The following is a 13914-nucleotide window of genomic DNA, read 5'->3' on the forward strand; positions in this document are numbered from 1 at the left end:
GGACACGTTCAAAAGATTTCCGTGCTAAGGAATTGCAAAGAGCAGTACGGCTGAATCGTGGTGATGGGGGAGATTGTAGGACGCTCTTCTCAAACGTTAATAAGAGCCTGCGGATCTGATTAAAATTCAGGTCTGATCCATTAGGTCAGGGGTGTGGTCTAAAAGGCTGCATTTCTAACTAGCTCCCCGGTGACGTCCGTGCCGCTGGTCCGCGGACCGCACTGAGCGCCGAAGTTATAATAGAAGAGATTGCACGGGCAAACAAGGGCCAGATCACGTAGTCTCGTGGGCCCCTCAAGGACTCCGTTGGAGTCGGGCGAGGAGAGAATAAGGCTTTACAGTTCCCACAGTTTAGGGGAGAGGCTGGACATAAACATAAAAGGCTCAATTCCTACACCCTTCAGCTCAGCAGAGGAGAACGTATGGATCTCAGAGCATATGATGATGGAGGGGGCTGCCAAGCAAGTCTGAGGGGTTAGCCAAGGCTTCTCCGGGAGGCTGCGGCTCAGGTTGAAATCGAAGGCTGAGCGGGAGTTACACAGAAATTGCACCTGCAGAACTTCTGATGGAGGGAAGGAGAGAAGGGAACAGACACTCCCCTGTCTTGGAGCCCCTGGGGGCTCCCTCTCACTCAGATGAGGAAGGCGCAGGGAGAAGTCCAGGGTTGTGTTCTAGCCATGATTTTGGAGACGAGCAAAAGGAGGGATGGAACAGGCCAGTGGAAGAGGAGTCTGGAGGTCAGGTGAAGGATCTGGAAGTGATTTTGAGAGTCATTCACCTGGGGAGGTCATTTGAAGCCTTGGGGCCAGAGGAAGTCACCTGGTTTCAGGGTGAGGGGCAAAGTATAGCAAAAGAAGAGGGCTAAGAAGGAGACCAGGGGCACCCCAACCTTAGATGCTAGGAGGAGGAGTCAGCAAGCGACTGGGTAGGCCAGTGAGGTAGGGGGAGAGAGAGGTGGGTGATCTTTCCCAGAGCCTTGAGAAGAAGGTATTTCGAGACAGGGTGGTCAGCTGTGTCACCTGTGGTTGAGAGTTTGACTAAGACGTGGAAAGAGAATTGACTGTTGACCTTGCAAGTGTTTGGTCACTGGTGACCTTGATAAGAGCCGTTTCCTGACAGTGGTCAGGAAAGTAATTTGGAAGATGTATTTTAGGTCGAGCTATCTTCAGGGTGTCCCCTAGGGGGCAGTGTTACCCATGGACCTGACTCTACCGGACTCTTTTTTTTCATTGCTCCTACAAACTTGTGCACACAGGAGGGATCAATTTGCTATTTACACTTAATAGTCAAAACACGTACAGGTAACTTTTGTTTTTAGTAGTTACACAATTCGTAGTGCAACTCGGCCATAGTATATATGGACTATCCCATACCTGCTCATGATTGTGGGGTTTGTTTCTTTCTCATTCTCTTTGTTCCTATTTCTCTCTCTCACTCTCTCCTACCGTCTTTCCTTCCCAGCTCTATTGAGATATGATTGGCAGACAATAAATCGCATGTAAACTATGAAATTTCATGTTTTGGCATACGTGTACACGCATGAAACCATCACCACAATTAAGATAGAGAATGTTTTGGGGTGCTTGGGTGGCTCAGTCCGTTAAGCGTTCGCCTTCGGCTCCGGTCATGATCTTGCAGGTTCGTGAGTTCAAGCCCGGCTTCCGGCTCTGTGCTGACAGCTCAGAGCCTGGAGCCTGCTTCCGATTCTGTGTTCCCCTCTCTTACTTCCCCTTCCCCGCTCATGCTCGGTCTCTCTCTCTCTCTCTGTCTCTCTCAAAAGTAAATAAACATTAAAAAAAAAGATAACGGATGTTTCCATCACCCCCCAAAACTTTCTTCGCGTCTCTTTGTTTTTGTTTTTGTTTTTAATATATTTTATTTATTTATTTATTTTTTAATTTTTTTTTTTTTAACGAGCCCGACGCGGGGCTCGAACTCATGGACCGTGAGATCATGACCTGAGCCGAAGTCGGACGCTCAACCGACTGAGCCACCCAGGCGCCCCACTTCGCGTCTCTTTGTAGTCCATTCCTTCCCCTATGCCCAGCCCCTGGCATCAACTGACCTGTTTTCAGTTCCTTTATGTAGTTTTCAGAAAGTCCTATGAACAGAATCATACATTCTGTAGTCTTTTGAGTTTCGCTTGCTTTTGCTCGGCTGACTCAGCTGGAGACTTGTCCATGTCATGTCTATCAGCAGTTTGTCCCATCTTATCGCTGAGTCGTAGTCCATCGCGTGGATGGACCACAATTTGTTTTTCCTTGCACCTATGGATGGACGTGGGGGTTGTTGCCACTCCGGGGCAATCATGAACAGAGCTACCCTGAGCCATCTTATTCAGATGTGGATGTTCGCGTTCGACTCCTGTTGGTGTTGTATTTCTATATTCAAACGTGTGGTCCCTCTGGGTTTTATTTTTGTGTGTGTGGTCTGAAGGAGGATCAGGGCTCTGTCTTCTGGGGAAATTGACAAGGCAAATAACACCCTTCCCCGGGAAACTGCAGCACCACCTTCCACCTGCCTTGCGGTCTTGCGTGTTCTCGAACTCGTTGCTGGATTTCCTCCGGACGTGTGCTCTGAGCTGGCGTCGCGTTGCTTTGATGACCGTGCATTTTCGCAAGGCAGGTCTCTCACCTTCTTATTTGTGGTTCTTGGCCTGCGAGGGTGTTGAGGGTGTGGCCTGACCTCCAGGACAAGCTGCTGGCTGCAAGAGGATGCCACTGCCGGTCCGGCACCTGGGGTGAGGAGTGGAGTGGGGGGAGATGATAACATCCATGATGGGCGAATCCCAGCCGGTTGCTTGGGAAGAGTGCGAGGATATGAAAGCCTGTGGCTGGCCTTGAGAATCTCTGGCCTCCAGTTTTTTGAAGTTTAGAAGGCATCTTTCTTTTTTTTTTTTTTTTTAATTTTTTTTTAACGTTAATTATTTTTGAGACAGAGAGAGACAGAGCATGAACATGGGAGGGGCAGAGAGAGAGGGAGACACAGAACCGGAAGCAGGCTCCGGGCTCTGAGCCATCAGCTCAGAGCCCGACGCGGGGCTCGAACTCACAGACTCACAGACCGTGAGATCGTGACCTGAGCTGAAGTCAGCCGCTTAACCAACTGAGCCACCCAGGCGCCCCAGAAGGCATCTTTCTAACAATGGCTGCGTGCTAGCTGGCCTCGTCCCCCGGGCTGGATGGAACCCCTCTGAGCCCGAGTGTCCTCCCTGCTTTCTTCTTTTTGCTGTTCCTTGGGTCCCCAGCTGCCTGGTGCTTGTGCTTGGTACCTGGCAACAGCACTTGGTCGTTGTGGAGAAGGGGGCCTGGGTGACAAGCCCGCTCCCTGCCACTCGTTCCCTGTGTCAGCTTGGGTGGGTCACTTCTCCTTTCCACGGGCTGGGCCCTGTGAACAGGGACATTGGGCTCATTCCACGCTCCAGGCCCTGTGAACAGGGACGCTGGGCTGACTTCTGATTCAGATCCCTGCCCTGCCTGGAGCCTCTGAGTCAGTGGGAACAGGCAGGGTGGCTGCGAACCGCCTTGACTCTTGCGGTTCAGATCAAGGAAGGGTCTGCCACTTCCTGGGCATAACCTTGGGCACGTTACTTAATCTGTCGAGTTTCTGTAATGTCCTCAGAGACGCGAGGATGATTCTGGCCCTTGCCTCATGGGTGAGGATCAGAAGCGATGGTGTTTTGTGGAGTAGAGCTCGGCTGGTAGTAGTAATCCCAGGAAGGAACTCAGGGCTGGCATTTTGGTAAGATAGCTTTGCTTAATTTTAACAGTAACACATGCTCCCCGGGGTTGTATCTGTAACAGATTCAACAATATCAGCTTCTATAAAGTAGCGAATGGAAGGTGTCACACTCCCTGAGTTCCTCTCCCTAAAACTAACCTCAGTTACATTTTATCCAGGTTGCGATTTCATTTCACTCAGCTCAGGCTGACAGTTGGAGCCAAACAAGTGGGTCCCTGCCCTGTAGCAGCTGAAGTGACAGTTGAGGGAGGGGCCAAGGGAGCACTGGGACCTGCCCTGCGCTGGGTGGCCCTGGCTGGCTGTGGGTGGGTGTTACTCAACTCCCTCCCAGAGGGGAACTGGGCTTGTCTGCAGCTTTCAGCATCCACTGGAAGAAAGAGGCCCTCATGCAACTCTGCTTCTGGAAGTTTTCCTACGTACATACTTGCACAGATGTACAAAAAGCATGGGGCCAGGGGCACCCACTGCAGTTGGTTGGTAAGAGGGAAAGACTGGAATGGATTTCAGCAGGCCCGGCAAGGAGCCAGTGACATCAGGTGGAAGCTCCATGGCTGTCATAAAGAGGGACTCCTGGGGCACCTGGGGGGCTCAGTCAGTAGAGCATGTGACTCTTTATCTCAGGGTTATGAGTTCAAGCCCCATGTTAGATGTAGAGATTATTTAAAAATAAAACCTCGGGGCACCTGGGTGGCTCGGTCAGTTAAGCGTCCAACCTCGGTTCAGGTCATGATCTCGCGGTTCGTGAGTTCGAGCCCCGCGTCGGGCTCTGTGCTGACAGCTCGGAGCCTGGAGCCTGCTTCAGATTCTGTGTCTCCCTCTCTCTCTGCCCCTTCCCCACTCGTGCTCTATCTCTCAAAAATTAAAAACATTAAATTTTTTTTTTTTTTTAAAAGAAGGGCAGTCTTTGGGGAATGTATCTGATGTATCCTACAAATCTGTCTGTACACATAGGAAGTGAATGCATAGGGTCATTTATTGCAGCGGTGTTTGAGGATAGCAAAATTATTGGAAGCAACTCAGGTGGCCCTCGGTCGACGGCTGGTTCGTAGAGAGTGGGTAGGCATACGGCAGGACCTCTGTAGCTGTGGAAAGAGCCAGAAGTTCCCCTGAGATCTGATGGGCAGATCTCCAGGTACAACAGACAAAACCCGCAGTTGGAAGTGAACCCATGGGCTATGTGAAATGCTTCAGTCTCGATTGTGGGGGTGGGTTTGTGGCTATGTGCCTTTGTCCACAGTTGACAGATTGCACACTTAACAATGTGTCAATCACACGTCCATAGAGCTGGTTTGAAAACAACAAAAAAAGCCAGGTGCAGATCAGTGGGAGAGGGGAGAACAAAAGTTCACGTTTGCTTTTTATTTGAGTAGAGGAATCCTGGAAGGCAACAAAGCATTTATAAGAAAGTTGTTTCTTTCTGGAGAGGGGGACCGAAGTACAGGGAGGGAGGGAGATGTTTCACTTTTCCATAAACTTTAGATTTTTGATGTGTGTGACTGCATTACCGGTTCCATATCGGAGTGAACAAAAAGGAATCTTCTGTCACGAACAGCCGAGTTGTGGTTAGCAGAAAGAGCGTGCGCAGAACTGTGTGTGTTATCATGTTGTTTTGTGTAAAAGAAAAAAAGGGGGATGTTTTTATTACAGAGGCATCCATTTTGGCAGGAAAGAAACAGTGATGGGGGGGCGCCTGGGGAAGTGGGCACAGAGGAGGAAGCCTTGATTCGTCTGGTAACCCTTTTGGTTTGGTCTGTTTGTTTCTTTATTTACTTATTTGGAGAGAGAGAGAGAGTGAGCAAGCAGGGGAAGGGAAAGAGAATTCTAAGCAGGTTCCGGGCTGCCAGTGCTGAGCCTGATGCGGGGCTCGAACCCACGAACTGTGAGATGGTGACCTGAGCCGAAATCAAGAGTCTAGATGCTCAACCGACTGAGCCACCCGGGCGCCCCCTTTCGGTTCGGTCTTTACTTCAAATTGCCTCCACGCGTGAGGCCCGCTGAGCGACGAAGGGGACACTCTCAGACCCACGGGTGATGTAACACGCCATCGAGGGGAGGAGAGAGACGCCCGTGGCACGCGTGCAGCCTCTGCAACTATTTTTTTTATTGAATATTCGGCAGTGACAGGTGCTTGGTTCAGGAGAAAGCTTTCCCTCCCTGCCCCCCCACCCCCCCACCGCCTGGAGCTCAGGTTGGACAAGCTCGGCCACGGGGCACGGCACGCCGGCTGGTCCACGTGCCCACGTTGCTTTCACAGACGTGGGCATCCTTGCCACAAGGGCCACCTGGCGCCACCGCTCCTCGTCTGTGGTTCTCCTTCTGCTCCGCCGCAGCTCCCCAGGCCCGTGAGGAAGCCTGCCCACGGGCACGCGGCCCAGCGGGGCCCAGCCACCCGCCGGCAGGGAGGCCCCCCTGCCTCAGGCCCTAGAGTGGCGCACGCGTGGGTGCTCGGGCCTGGCTCGCCTCGGCAGTCTGGTCTTGAAGAGGGACTTGCCCGAGGCTTCGATGTAAGTGACGCTCATCTCTTTGGGGCTGATCTCCACGTAGGCAAAGCCCCCCAGCGAGTCCTCGGCCCCATAGTGGAAGCGCAGGTAGCCGTTGGGGACCTTGCGCATATGCTTCCTCGAGGGGTCCATGAAGTTTCCGGCCCCGCTCAGCACGTAGCCCACGCCGTTCTCGTCCTGGAGGTACTGTGCACGGAGGGCGCAGGGTCAGGGTCAGCGGCCCCAGCCCCTCGATGAGGCTGACCGCGGGCTCTGTGCTCCCCCGTATCGAATCGAGGGTCGGGTCTGTCCCCGACCGCAGCGTCACCTTGGGCGAGGAGCAGAAACCCTCTGGGCCTCAGTTTCCTCCCCTGTAGCAATGGACTGATCCTGCTTCACAGCTAGAGAAGCGAATGAGCTAGCAGCTGGTAGCTGGTATGACGGCTTTGGGGAAACTTTGGGCTCTTTTCCTGGTTAGACAGCGTACAGCTTGAAGGACATTCGGGAGACCGCCAGGCGGCAGGCCGATCCCGGTGCGCCGTGTGGCCCGCCGGCTGGGCTGGGGGCCCCTTCCTCACCTCCCCCGCAGACCCCTCACCTGCAGGTTGTGGTCATGGCCGCACAGGTAGGCGGTGACCTTGTATGTGGCCAGCAGCGGCATCAGCTGCTTGACCAGGCAGCGGGTGGGCCCGTGCTCGGCGATGGACCACACGGGGTAGTGGCCGGCCACCAGCACATAGTCCTCCTTGGCCGCCGCCAGCTGCTTCTTGAGCCAGGACAGCTGCGTGCGGGCCAGCGCCACGTCACGGGGCCTCTCGGGCTGCTGGCTGAGGAAGTCGTCCGAGTTGCCGCACAGCGTCACTGTGTCCAGCATGAAAATGGCCACAGACACATTGGACCGTGGGACTTTGAAGCGGAGACGGTAGTAAGGGCTGGGGAAGTTCCTGCGGAGGAGAGAGAGGCACGGGGCGCCACCTCTTGAGCAGACGAGGCCCGAGGCCCGGGTTCGAGCCCTGGGTGCTCGGTCCCCCTGGGTGAGGCGGGGGCGGGGGGGGGGGTGCGGCATGGCTGGGGGCCGGCTCACCAGCGCTGAGAGATCCTGGAGTAGGCGATCTGCGCGGAGACGTTCCCCAGGTGGTCGTGGTTGCCAGCCAGCACGTACCAGGGCACGTTGCGGAGGGAGGAGGCAGAGAACACATCCTCGAAGGTCTCCTGTGGCACACAGAAGGGACGCCCCACCCCCACCCCCAGGGTCAAGCAGCTACCCCGAGGCTCCCACCCAGTGAGGGGCCGAGGCCAAGGGAGACACGGAGCGCCCCAGGTGCGCGCAAGCGTCAGCTTCCCTCTGCTCTCCCCAGAGTCCCAAAGGTCGAGCAAGGCTTTTCCACGTATGGCCCCCCACCCCCACTCCGGGGTCACACACCCGAAACCTCTTGTCGTTGGCGTCCTGCACGCCAGTGAAGTAGAAATTGTCCCCCAGGGACAGGATGAAGTCTGTGCCTAGGATCTGCACGGTCCTGGCAATCTCCTTGGCATTGGCCATTTCCCGGGCTGTGTAGAACGGGGCATTGGGGACTCCTCCCCAGTCACCCACAGCCACAAAGCGCAGGACCGGGTTGGCCCCGTCAGCCAGGGGGAGCACCAGTGAGGCTTGCAAGATGAGCAGTACAGTCTGTGTGTCCATCTGGGAGGGGAGAGACGGAGCCTGAGGGCCCGGGGCTGAGGCCTGGGCAGCAGGCCCGGGAGACCCCTGCAGGGCTGGCCCCGGGGAAAGCCCCCGGTGGGGCCCTAGTTCCCAGGACCTCAGGGCAGCAGGGCCGGGAGGGTCAGAGGGTAGGCGGGGGGCCCGGCCTGGGCCGGGGAAGGGTGGCCGTGCGGGCCCATTCCGGCCTCCCTCGTCCCACTCCCCACACTCACCCTGGGGGAGGCACAAGCCAGTCAGCCGGGGGCTCAGAGAGGCAGGTGAGCTCCTGGGCAGAACTGGCGGTCACTGAGCCTTTATTCCCTGGGGCGGACGGAAATGGATCATTAGTGAGGATGATGCAGTTTCTCCGCAGACTGTTCCAGAAGCCCTCCCCTTGGGTCATGTGAGCTTTGGAGTTCCCCAGTGCTGGACACGGGATTCGGGGTCGGGGGCTGGCCCACGTGCAGCCGCGCCTGCCCTCACGGCCTCTAAGCGTGCCCACACGAGCTTGCTTGTGTCGTGGGCCCCGGGGCACCCGGTGAGGTGCGTGAGCTGGGTCTGGGGCTGAATGTGTGCGCCCCAGCCCGACACCTCCTGTGCGTCCACGTGCTCCGGGGACGCGCTTGCTGCCTGTGCACGGGTGTGTCTGAGCTGTTTCCTGTGTGTAGCCAAGCGTGCCTGCCTGGGTCACATGTCTGCTGTGTGCCTGGGAGTCCTTTGTCCCTGCAGATGTGCGCACTGAGCCTGCAAGGCCCGGGTGGCGTGTCTGTGACATTCGCCTGGGCTCTAAAGTGGAACCGCGCGGGACGCCCATCTGTGTCCCCGTTCCGGGCCTGAGTCAGGTTGCGTGTGTTTGGGTTGCGTGTCTCACGTGAGTTGTGGGCCTGGTGGGTGATGTGTGTTTGACAACATATGGGTTTGAGTCCCAGGGTCACCTCCCTCCCCCAAACGCCAGGGTCTCCCTTTTCCAGGAAGTCCTGCCCACACCTTCCCCTCCTCCCCACCCCCATTCCCCACAGGAGGAACCCAGGCGGGGAGGCAGCTGGTGACACACCTTGTGACCACTGATTTTTGACCCTCACACCCTCAGCGGCCGCCCGCAGGCCCCCCCGGGTGGCCGCTGCCCCTGAGAGTAGGCGGGCGCTTGGCCAGTGGGACCCCTGCCCTTGGGGCCCGTCTGACCTGCCCCTCACCTCCCTGCCTTCCTCCACCCGCCCTGATTCGTCCCCTGCGCACTCACGACGGGTCCCTCCAGTCAGTTGCGAGGGCACACTTGTGGGGGGGGGGCGGTCATCCAGCGCGGAGGTCACCTGCTCAGCGAGGTGAGGTGACCTGCCCCCGCTCACCCAGTGCGGGCTAGCCGGTTGTGCCTCCCGCCCCCGCAGTTCGGACAAACAGGAAGTGGGTCACCGGGGCAGGCGGAGCCCCCTCCCGCGGGGCCGCGGCGGAGGTCACGGCCGGTCTCACCTGCCGGCAGCGGGGCAGGCGGCGTCGCGGGGCCCGGACGGCTGGAGTGCGGGGCGCTCGCGGGCTGCCGGGCTTTGAGGAGGCGGCGGCCCTCTCCGCCCGGCCCGCGGGCCCCGGGCCGGCCCAGGTGATCCCCGGCGGGGAGGGCGGGCGCCTCGGCCTCCTGGGCTCGGGTGTCCTCCCGGGCCTGCCTGGCCCGCCGCCCCCGGAATCCTGCTGGGCCACCGAGCGCCGCCACGCCTCCTCCGGGGGCGCAGGCAGCACGTCTGTAAAATGGGTTAGAGCACCCCGGGGGACGGCCCAGGCCCGCCGATTGGGCTGCAGCCCGGGCCGGGGACGGGGACGGGGCTCAGAGACCGAAGTTCCTCCCTCTGCCTCCCCGCCGCGCGGGCCGAGTCGCCCCCTTCCTCCCCACCTGGGGCGCCCACGGCCCTCGATCACTGGGTCGGGCCTCACCCTGGGCTGGGCCACCCTCTAGTGAGGAAGTTTGTCGTCTTCAGCCTCAGCTTCCTGGTCTTTAAAATGGGCGCGAGGAAGGCAGGGCCCCCGGGGTGGCTCACTGGGTTAAGCATCCCGCTCTTGATTTCCGCCCAGGTCAGGATCCCAGGGTCCTTCCGTGGAGCCCCGCTTGGGCTCCACGCTGAGCGTGGTGGGCCTGCTTAAGATGCCCTCTCTCTCCCTCTCTCTCTCTCTCTCTCTCTCTCTGCCCCCCTCCCCCGCTCTCTTTCAAAATAAATAAAATGGGCGTGAGGGCGGTAAAGTCAAATCTTCTCTTAAAGATTAATTCCAAATAGGGTAAGTTGAAATGCTCGGTCCCGCAGCTAGAACTCAACCCTTCCTGCCTCCTTTTCCATGTGGGTTGTACTCAGAAGAGGTAGTGACCTTCCTTCAAAGAATAAAGTGTGGCAAAGCAAAAGACAGGAACCTGACCGCGGAGACACCTGACAGGTACCGTCTTAACCAAACGGTCCAGGCTCACGTAAAAAAGTGTGCTTTGAAAACGGGCATGATCGGGGGCGCCTGGGTGGCTCAGCCGGTTAAGCGTCTGACGTGATCTCACTGTTTGTGAGTTGGAGCCCTGCATCAGGTTCTGTGCTGATGGCTCACAGTCCGGAGCCTGCTTGGGATTCTGTGTCTCCCTCCCTCTCTGCCCCTCCCCTCCTTGCGCTCTCTCTCTCTCAAAAATAAACACTAAAAACATGTTTTTAAAAAATGAAAATGGGCATAATCTGAGGAAGGTAAAGTTTGATTGAACGGGCATTGAACACCCACTGTAATGCCCAGGACTGGCTGACTCAGCAGCAGTGAACAGGACAGACCAGAATTCCTGCCCTGTTGGGGCTGACATGCTAGGGAAATTCATACTCTAGCTGTTAATTGCTTTCCTTTCTTTGGGGGTGGGGTGGGGTGTTCTCTTTCCATTTTATATTCCATGTATTGTTTGGATTTTTGTTTGAAAAGTCTTGTTAATAGGAGCATCAAGGTGGCTCAGTCAGTTAAGCATCCAACTTTGGCTCAGGTCATGATCTCGTGGATTGTGAGTTTGAGGCCCGCGTCAGGCTCTGTGCTGACAGCTCAGAGCCTGGAGCCTGGAACCTGCTTTGGATTCTGTGTCTCCCTCTCTCTCTGCTCCTCCCCTGCTCTCAAAAGTAAATAAACATTAAAAAATTAAAAAAAAAAAAAAAGTAAATTCAGGAAACAAAGACCTCACTCCAGATTCAGGGCAATGGGTGTTTTCTGGGGAGGCCACAAGACAATGTAATTGGGGCTGGGGACGAGGGGAATTGGGGAGGCAGGTTCTACTTTATCCCTACTGTTTTCTTTTACCAAAAAAGGGGGGAAATTACCCAAAGCATTTAGGACTAAGTGTTAACATTAGCTTTTTTTTTTTTTTTTTTAAGTTTATTTATTTATTTTGAGAGAGAGGGAGAGACAGATCCCAAGCAGGCTCTGCTCTGTCAGTGCAGAGCCCGACTCAGGATTTGAACTCACGAACTGTGAGATCATGACATGAACCGAAACCAAGAGTCTGTCACTTAACCGACTGAGCCACCCAGGCGCCCCAACGTTTGTTTCTTTATGTGGAGGGCGCAGGGGTTTTAGGAGCTATCTTCTCTGCTTTCTGTGTATGTGTATTTTTTTTAAGTTTATTTATTTTGAGAGAGAGAGAGAGAGAAAAATGAGTGCAGTGGGGGAGGGGCAGAGATAGAGGGAGAGAGAATCTGAAGCAGGCTCTGCACTGTCAACACAGAGCCCGATGTGGGGCTTGAACTCAGGCACCAGGAGATCATGACCTGAGCCAAAGTAGGATGCTTAACCGACTGAGCCACCCTGGCGCCTCTGTTCATGTATTTAGTGTGAGATCACACAAAATTATCGTTATTATCTTTTTGTAACACGTGGTCTTTATAAAAAAGTTACACAATACTGAACAATAGAAAGAAAATATGACACTCGCCAGTGACACTCTTGCCCAGAGAGTTACTACCCATTAATTTTTTTTCTGTCAATTTTTCTATGCCCACGTTTGTCTTCAGAGAAATGAGATACTAGTGAGACTTACCATTCTATAGCTTTTTCAAGTGTTAACATTTCCTATATTTTTTTAAATGAGAAAAATGCAAAAGCTTGGGCACACGATGAACTAAACCAGACTCAGGGGCGCCTGGGTGGCTCAGTCGGTTAAGCGTCCGACTCTTGGTTTCAGCTCAGTTCGTGATCTCACAGTTGGTGAGATCGTTCGCGGGATCGAGCCCTGCATCGGGGTCTGCGCTGACAGCGTGGAGGCTGCTTGGGATCCTCTCCCCCGCCCCTGCCCCTCCCCCGCTCGCATGCACACGCTCCCGCTCTCTCTCTCTCTCTCTCTCTCAAAAATAAATCAATTGGGGCGCCTGGGTGGCTCAGTCAGTTGAGCATCCGACTTTGGATCAGGTCATGGTCTCGCTGTTCGTGGGTTCAAGCCCCGCGTCGGGGCTCGTTGCTGACAGCTCAGAGCCTGGAGCCTGCTTCGGATTCTGTGTCTTCCTCTCTGCCCCTCCCCTGCTCACGCTCTCTCTCTCTCTCTCTCTCTCTCGCTCAGGAATAAATAAAGATAAAAAAAGTTTAAAATAAATAATGAATGAATAAACTTAAAAAAATTACACAAAATAAACCAGGCTTTGTGCTGAGCATGTAGCGAGACCTCAGGCATTCCTGGCTTTATGTCTCTGGTCACCTCCTGCGTTCTCAAGGAGCTCTTATCCTTCCATCTGCCCGGCCGAGCCCTGTTCTGCAGATTTTCTGTGGCGGTGGATGGGGACTTGGCTCACTCCCGCCTTGCTTCCCAACACCAACGTCAATCCCATGGTTGAGTTCCTCCTTTGACTTCTGGAAGCCCTGCCCCCCCCCCTTCCCCTCTCTCCTTGCAGCCACTCACCCACTCCTGCGGCCTCTCACCCTTCCTGGAACAGAAGCTCCCTCCGACCTCAGGGCCTTGGCTCTGGCCATTCCGCCTGCTACAAGGCTCTTCCTTCCCCAGATATGCCGGGTGGGGGCTCCCCCACGCCCCCCGTCGTGTTCAAGTTCCTGTAACTTCACTAAAACGCACCCCGCCCCCACCTGACTCCTCTCACCCTCCGCACCCTCCCTAGCCCTTATCACTCTGCCTGCCTGACACACCACACACCTGTTTATCTTGTTTTCTGTCTGTCTCCCTCCCAGAACGAGCTCTTCGGGGACAAGAACTTCCTTGGTCTTGATCACGGCTACGTCTCTGGCATCTAGAATCTGGAACACACAAGGGCTGTTTCCGGGGAATTATTTGGGGAATGGTGGAATGAAGGAATGCCCTTTTAGGACACACCCTTCCCTCCTGTCTGCACGCAGCCTTCCCCCTGCTCTCCCGGCCTCATCTCTCCGGTGGGTTCCACCAGATCTCTTACAGCTGGCTTCAGGTCTAACCTTGTTGTTGTTTATAATCCACCCGGGACACAACTCTTGGAGATATTTCATTGACCCCTGATTACATTCTGCATCCCGCTCCTGTCTAGGTAGTGCTCAAGTCACTCTAAGGACAACTAATTCCCACCACAGGGCCTTTGCACTTGCCTTTCCCGCCACCGGGCCACTCTCCCTCATCTTGTTATTGAGCACTCGGCTTAAATGCCACCTCCTCAGACTATCCTGGCCTCTTGCCTCAGTTAGCAGCCCCATCACCCACTCCCCTAATCTCTACTGTTGCCAACCACCCCTCCCCACCTCCCCACTGGGCGTTCCCACGAAAGCAGATCTGAATGGACAACGGGACATTCGGTGGGGGCAGATGGGGGCACAGTGTTAGCATTCCTTCTGACAAGAGCAGGTCAGCGAAGGGAGGTGTGCACCAGACCGCCGTGGGTAAAGGGGACACAGGAACAAGATCCTGGAGCCATGGAGTGTGGACCTGCTCTGGAGGTGACAGGTTTGGAGGATGGGTCCTGAGCTGTGTTTTTACAAGATCAGTCTGGAAACAAGCAAGACAAAGACAGATCTGTGTGTGTATCATCTATTTGTTTATATCGATTT

At 55.5% G+C, this 13914-nt stretch overlaps 1 protein-coding gene across 3 annotated transcripts; it reads right to left on the reverse strand.

Moving 5' to 3' along the window:
* Positions 1 to 5822: 5822 nt before the first annotated feature.
* Positions 5823 to 13636, reverse strand: ACP5 (acid phosphatase 5, tartrate resistant). 3 transcript variants are annotated; one of them, XM_007079335.3, is made up of 6 exons: positions 13037 to 13636; positions 8139 to 8226; positions 7645 to 7905; positions 7306 to 7433; positions 6820 to 7165; positions 5823 to 6428 (listed from the first exon to the last, which is right to left on the reverse strand). In XM_007079335.3, exons 3-6 carry the CDS (start codon positions 7903 to 7905, stop codon positions 6156 to 6158), a joined length of 1008 nt encoding a protein of 335 aa, XP_007079397.2. In that variant the 5' UTR covers positions 8139 to 8226; positions 13037 to 13636; the 3' UTR covers positions 5823 to 6155. The 3 variants fall into 3 exon arrangements, with proteins under 3 accessions (XP_007079397.2, XP_042834177.1, XP_042834178.1); XM_042978243.1 differs by lacking the exon at positions 13037 to 13636 and adding an exon at positions 9373 to 9822; XM_042978244.1 differs by lacking the exon at positions 13037 to 13636 and adding an exon at positions 9146 to 9356.
* Positions 13637 to 13914: the final 278 nt, after the last annotated feature.

Source organism: Panthera tigris, chromosome A2 (genome assembly GCF_018350195.1).
Source record: "Panthera tigris isolate Pti1 chromosome A2, P.tigris_Pti1_mat1.1, whole genome shotgun sequence".
Lineage (NCBI taxonomy): Eukaryota > Metazoa > Chordata > Mammalia > Carnivora > Felidae > Panthera > Panthera tigris.

Bases quoted from the DNA above. Each gene is read 5' to 3' on its own strand.
- ACP5 (XM_007079335.3), bottom strand. From the start codon at position 7,905: ATGGACACACAGACTGTACTGCTCATCTTGCAAGCCTCACTGGTGCTC. The intron at 7,434-7,644 runs GTGTGTGACCCC...TGTGTGCCACAG, and splicing joins CCAACGACAAGAGGTTTCGG to GAGACCTTCGAGGATGTGTT. The intron at 6,429-6,819 runs GTGAGGGGTCTG...CTCCGTGCACAG, and splicing joins GCCATGACCACAACCTGCAG to TACCTCCAGGACGAGAACGG.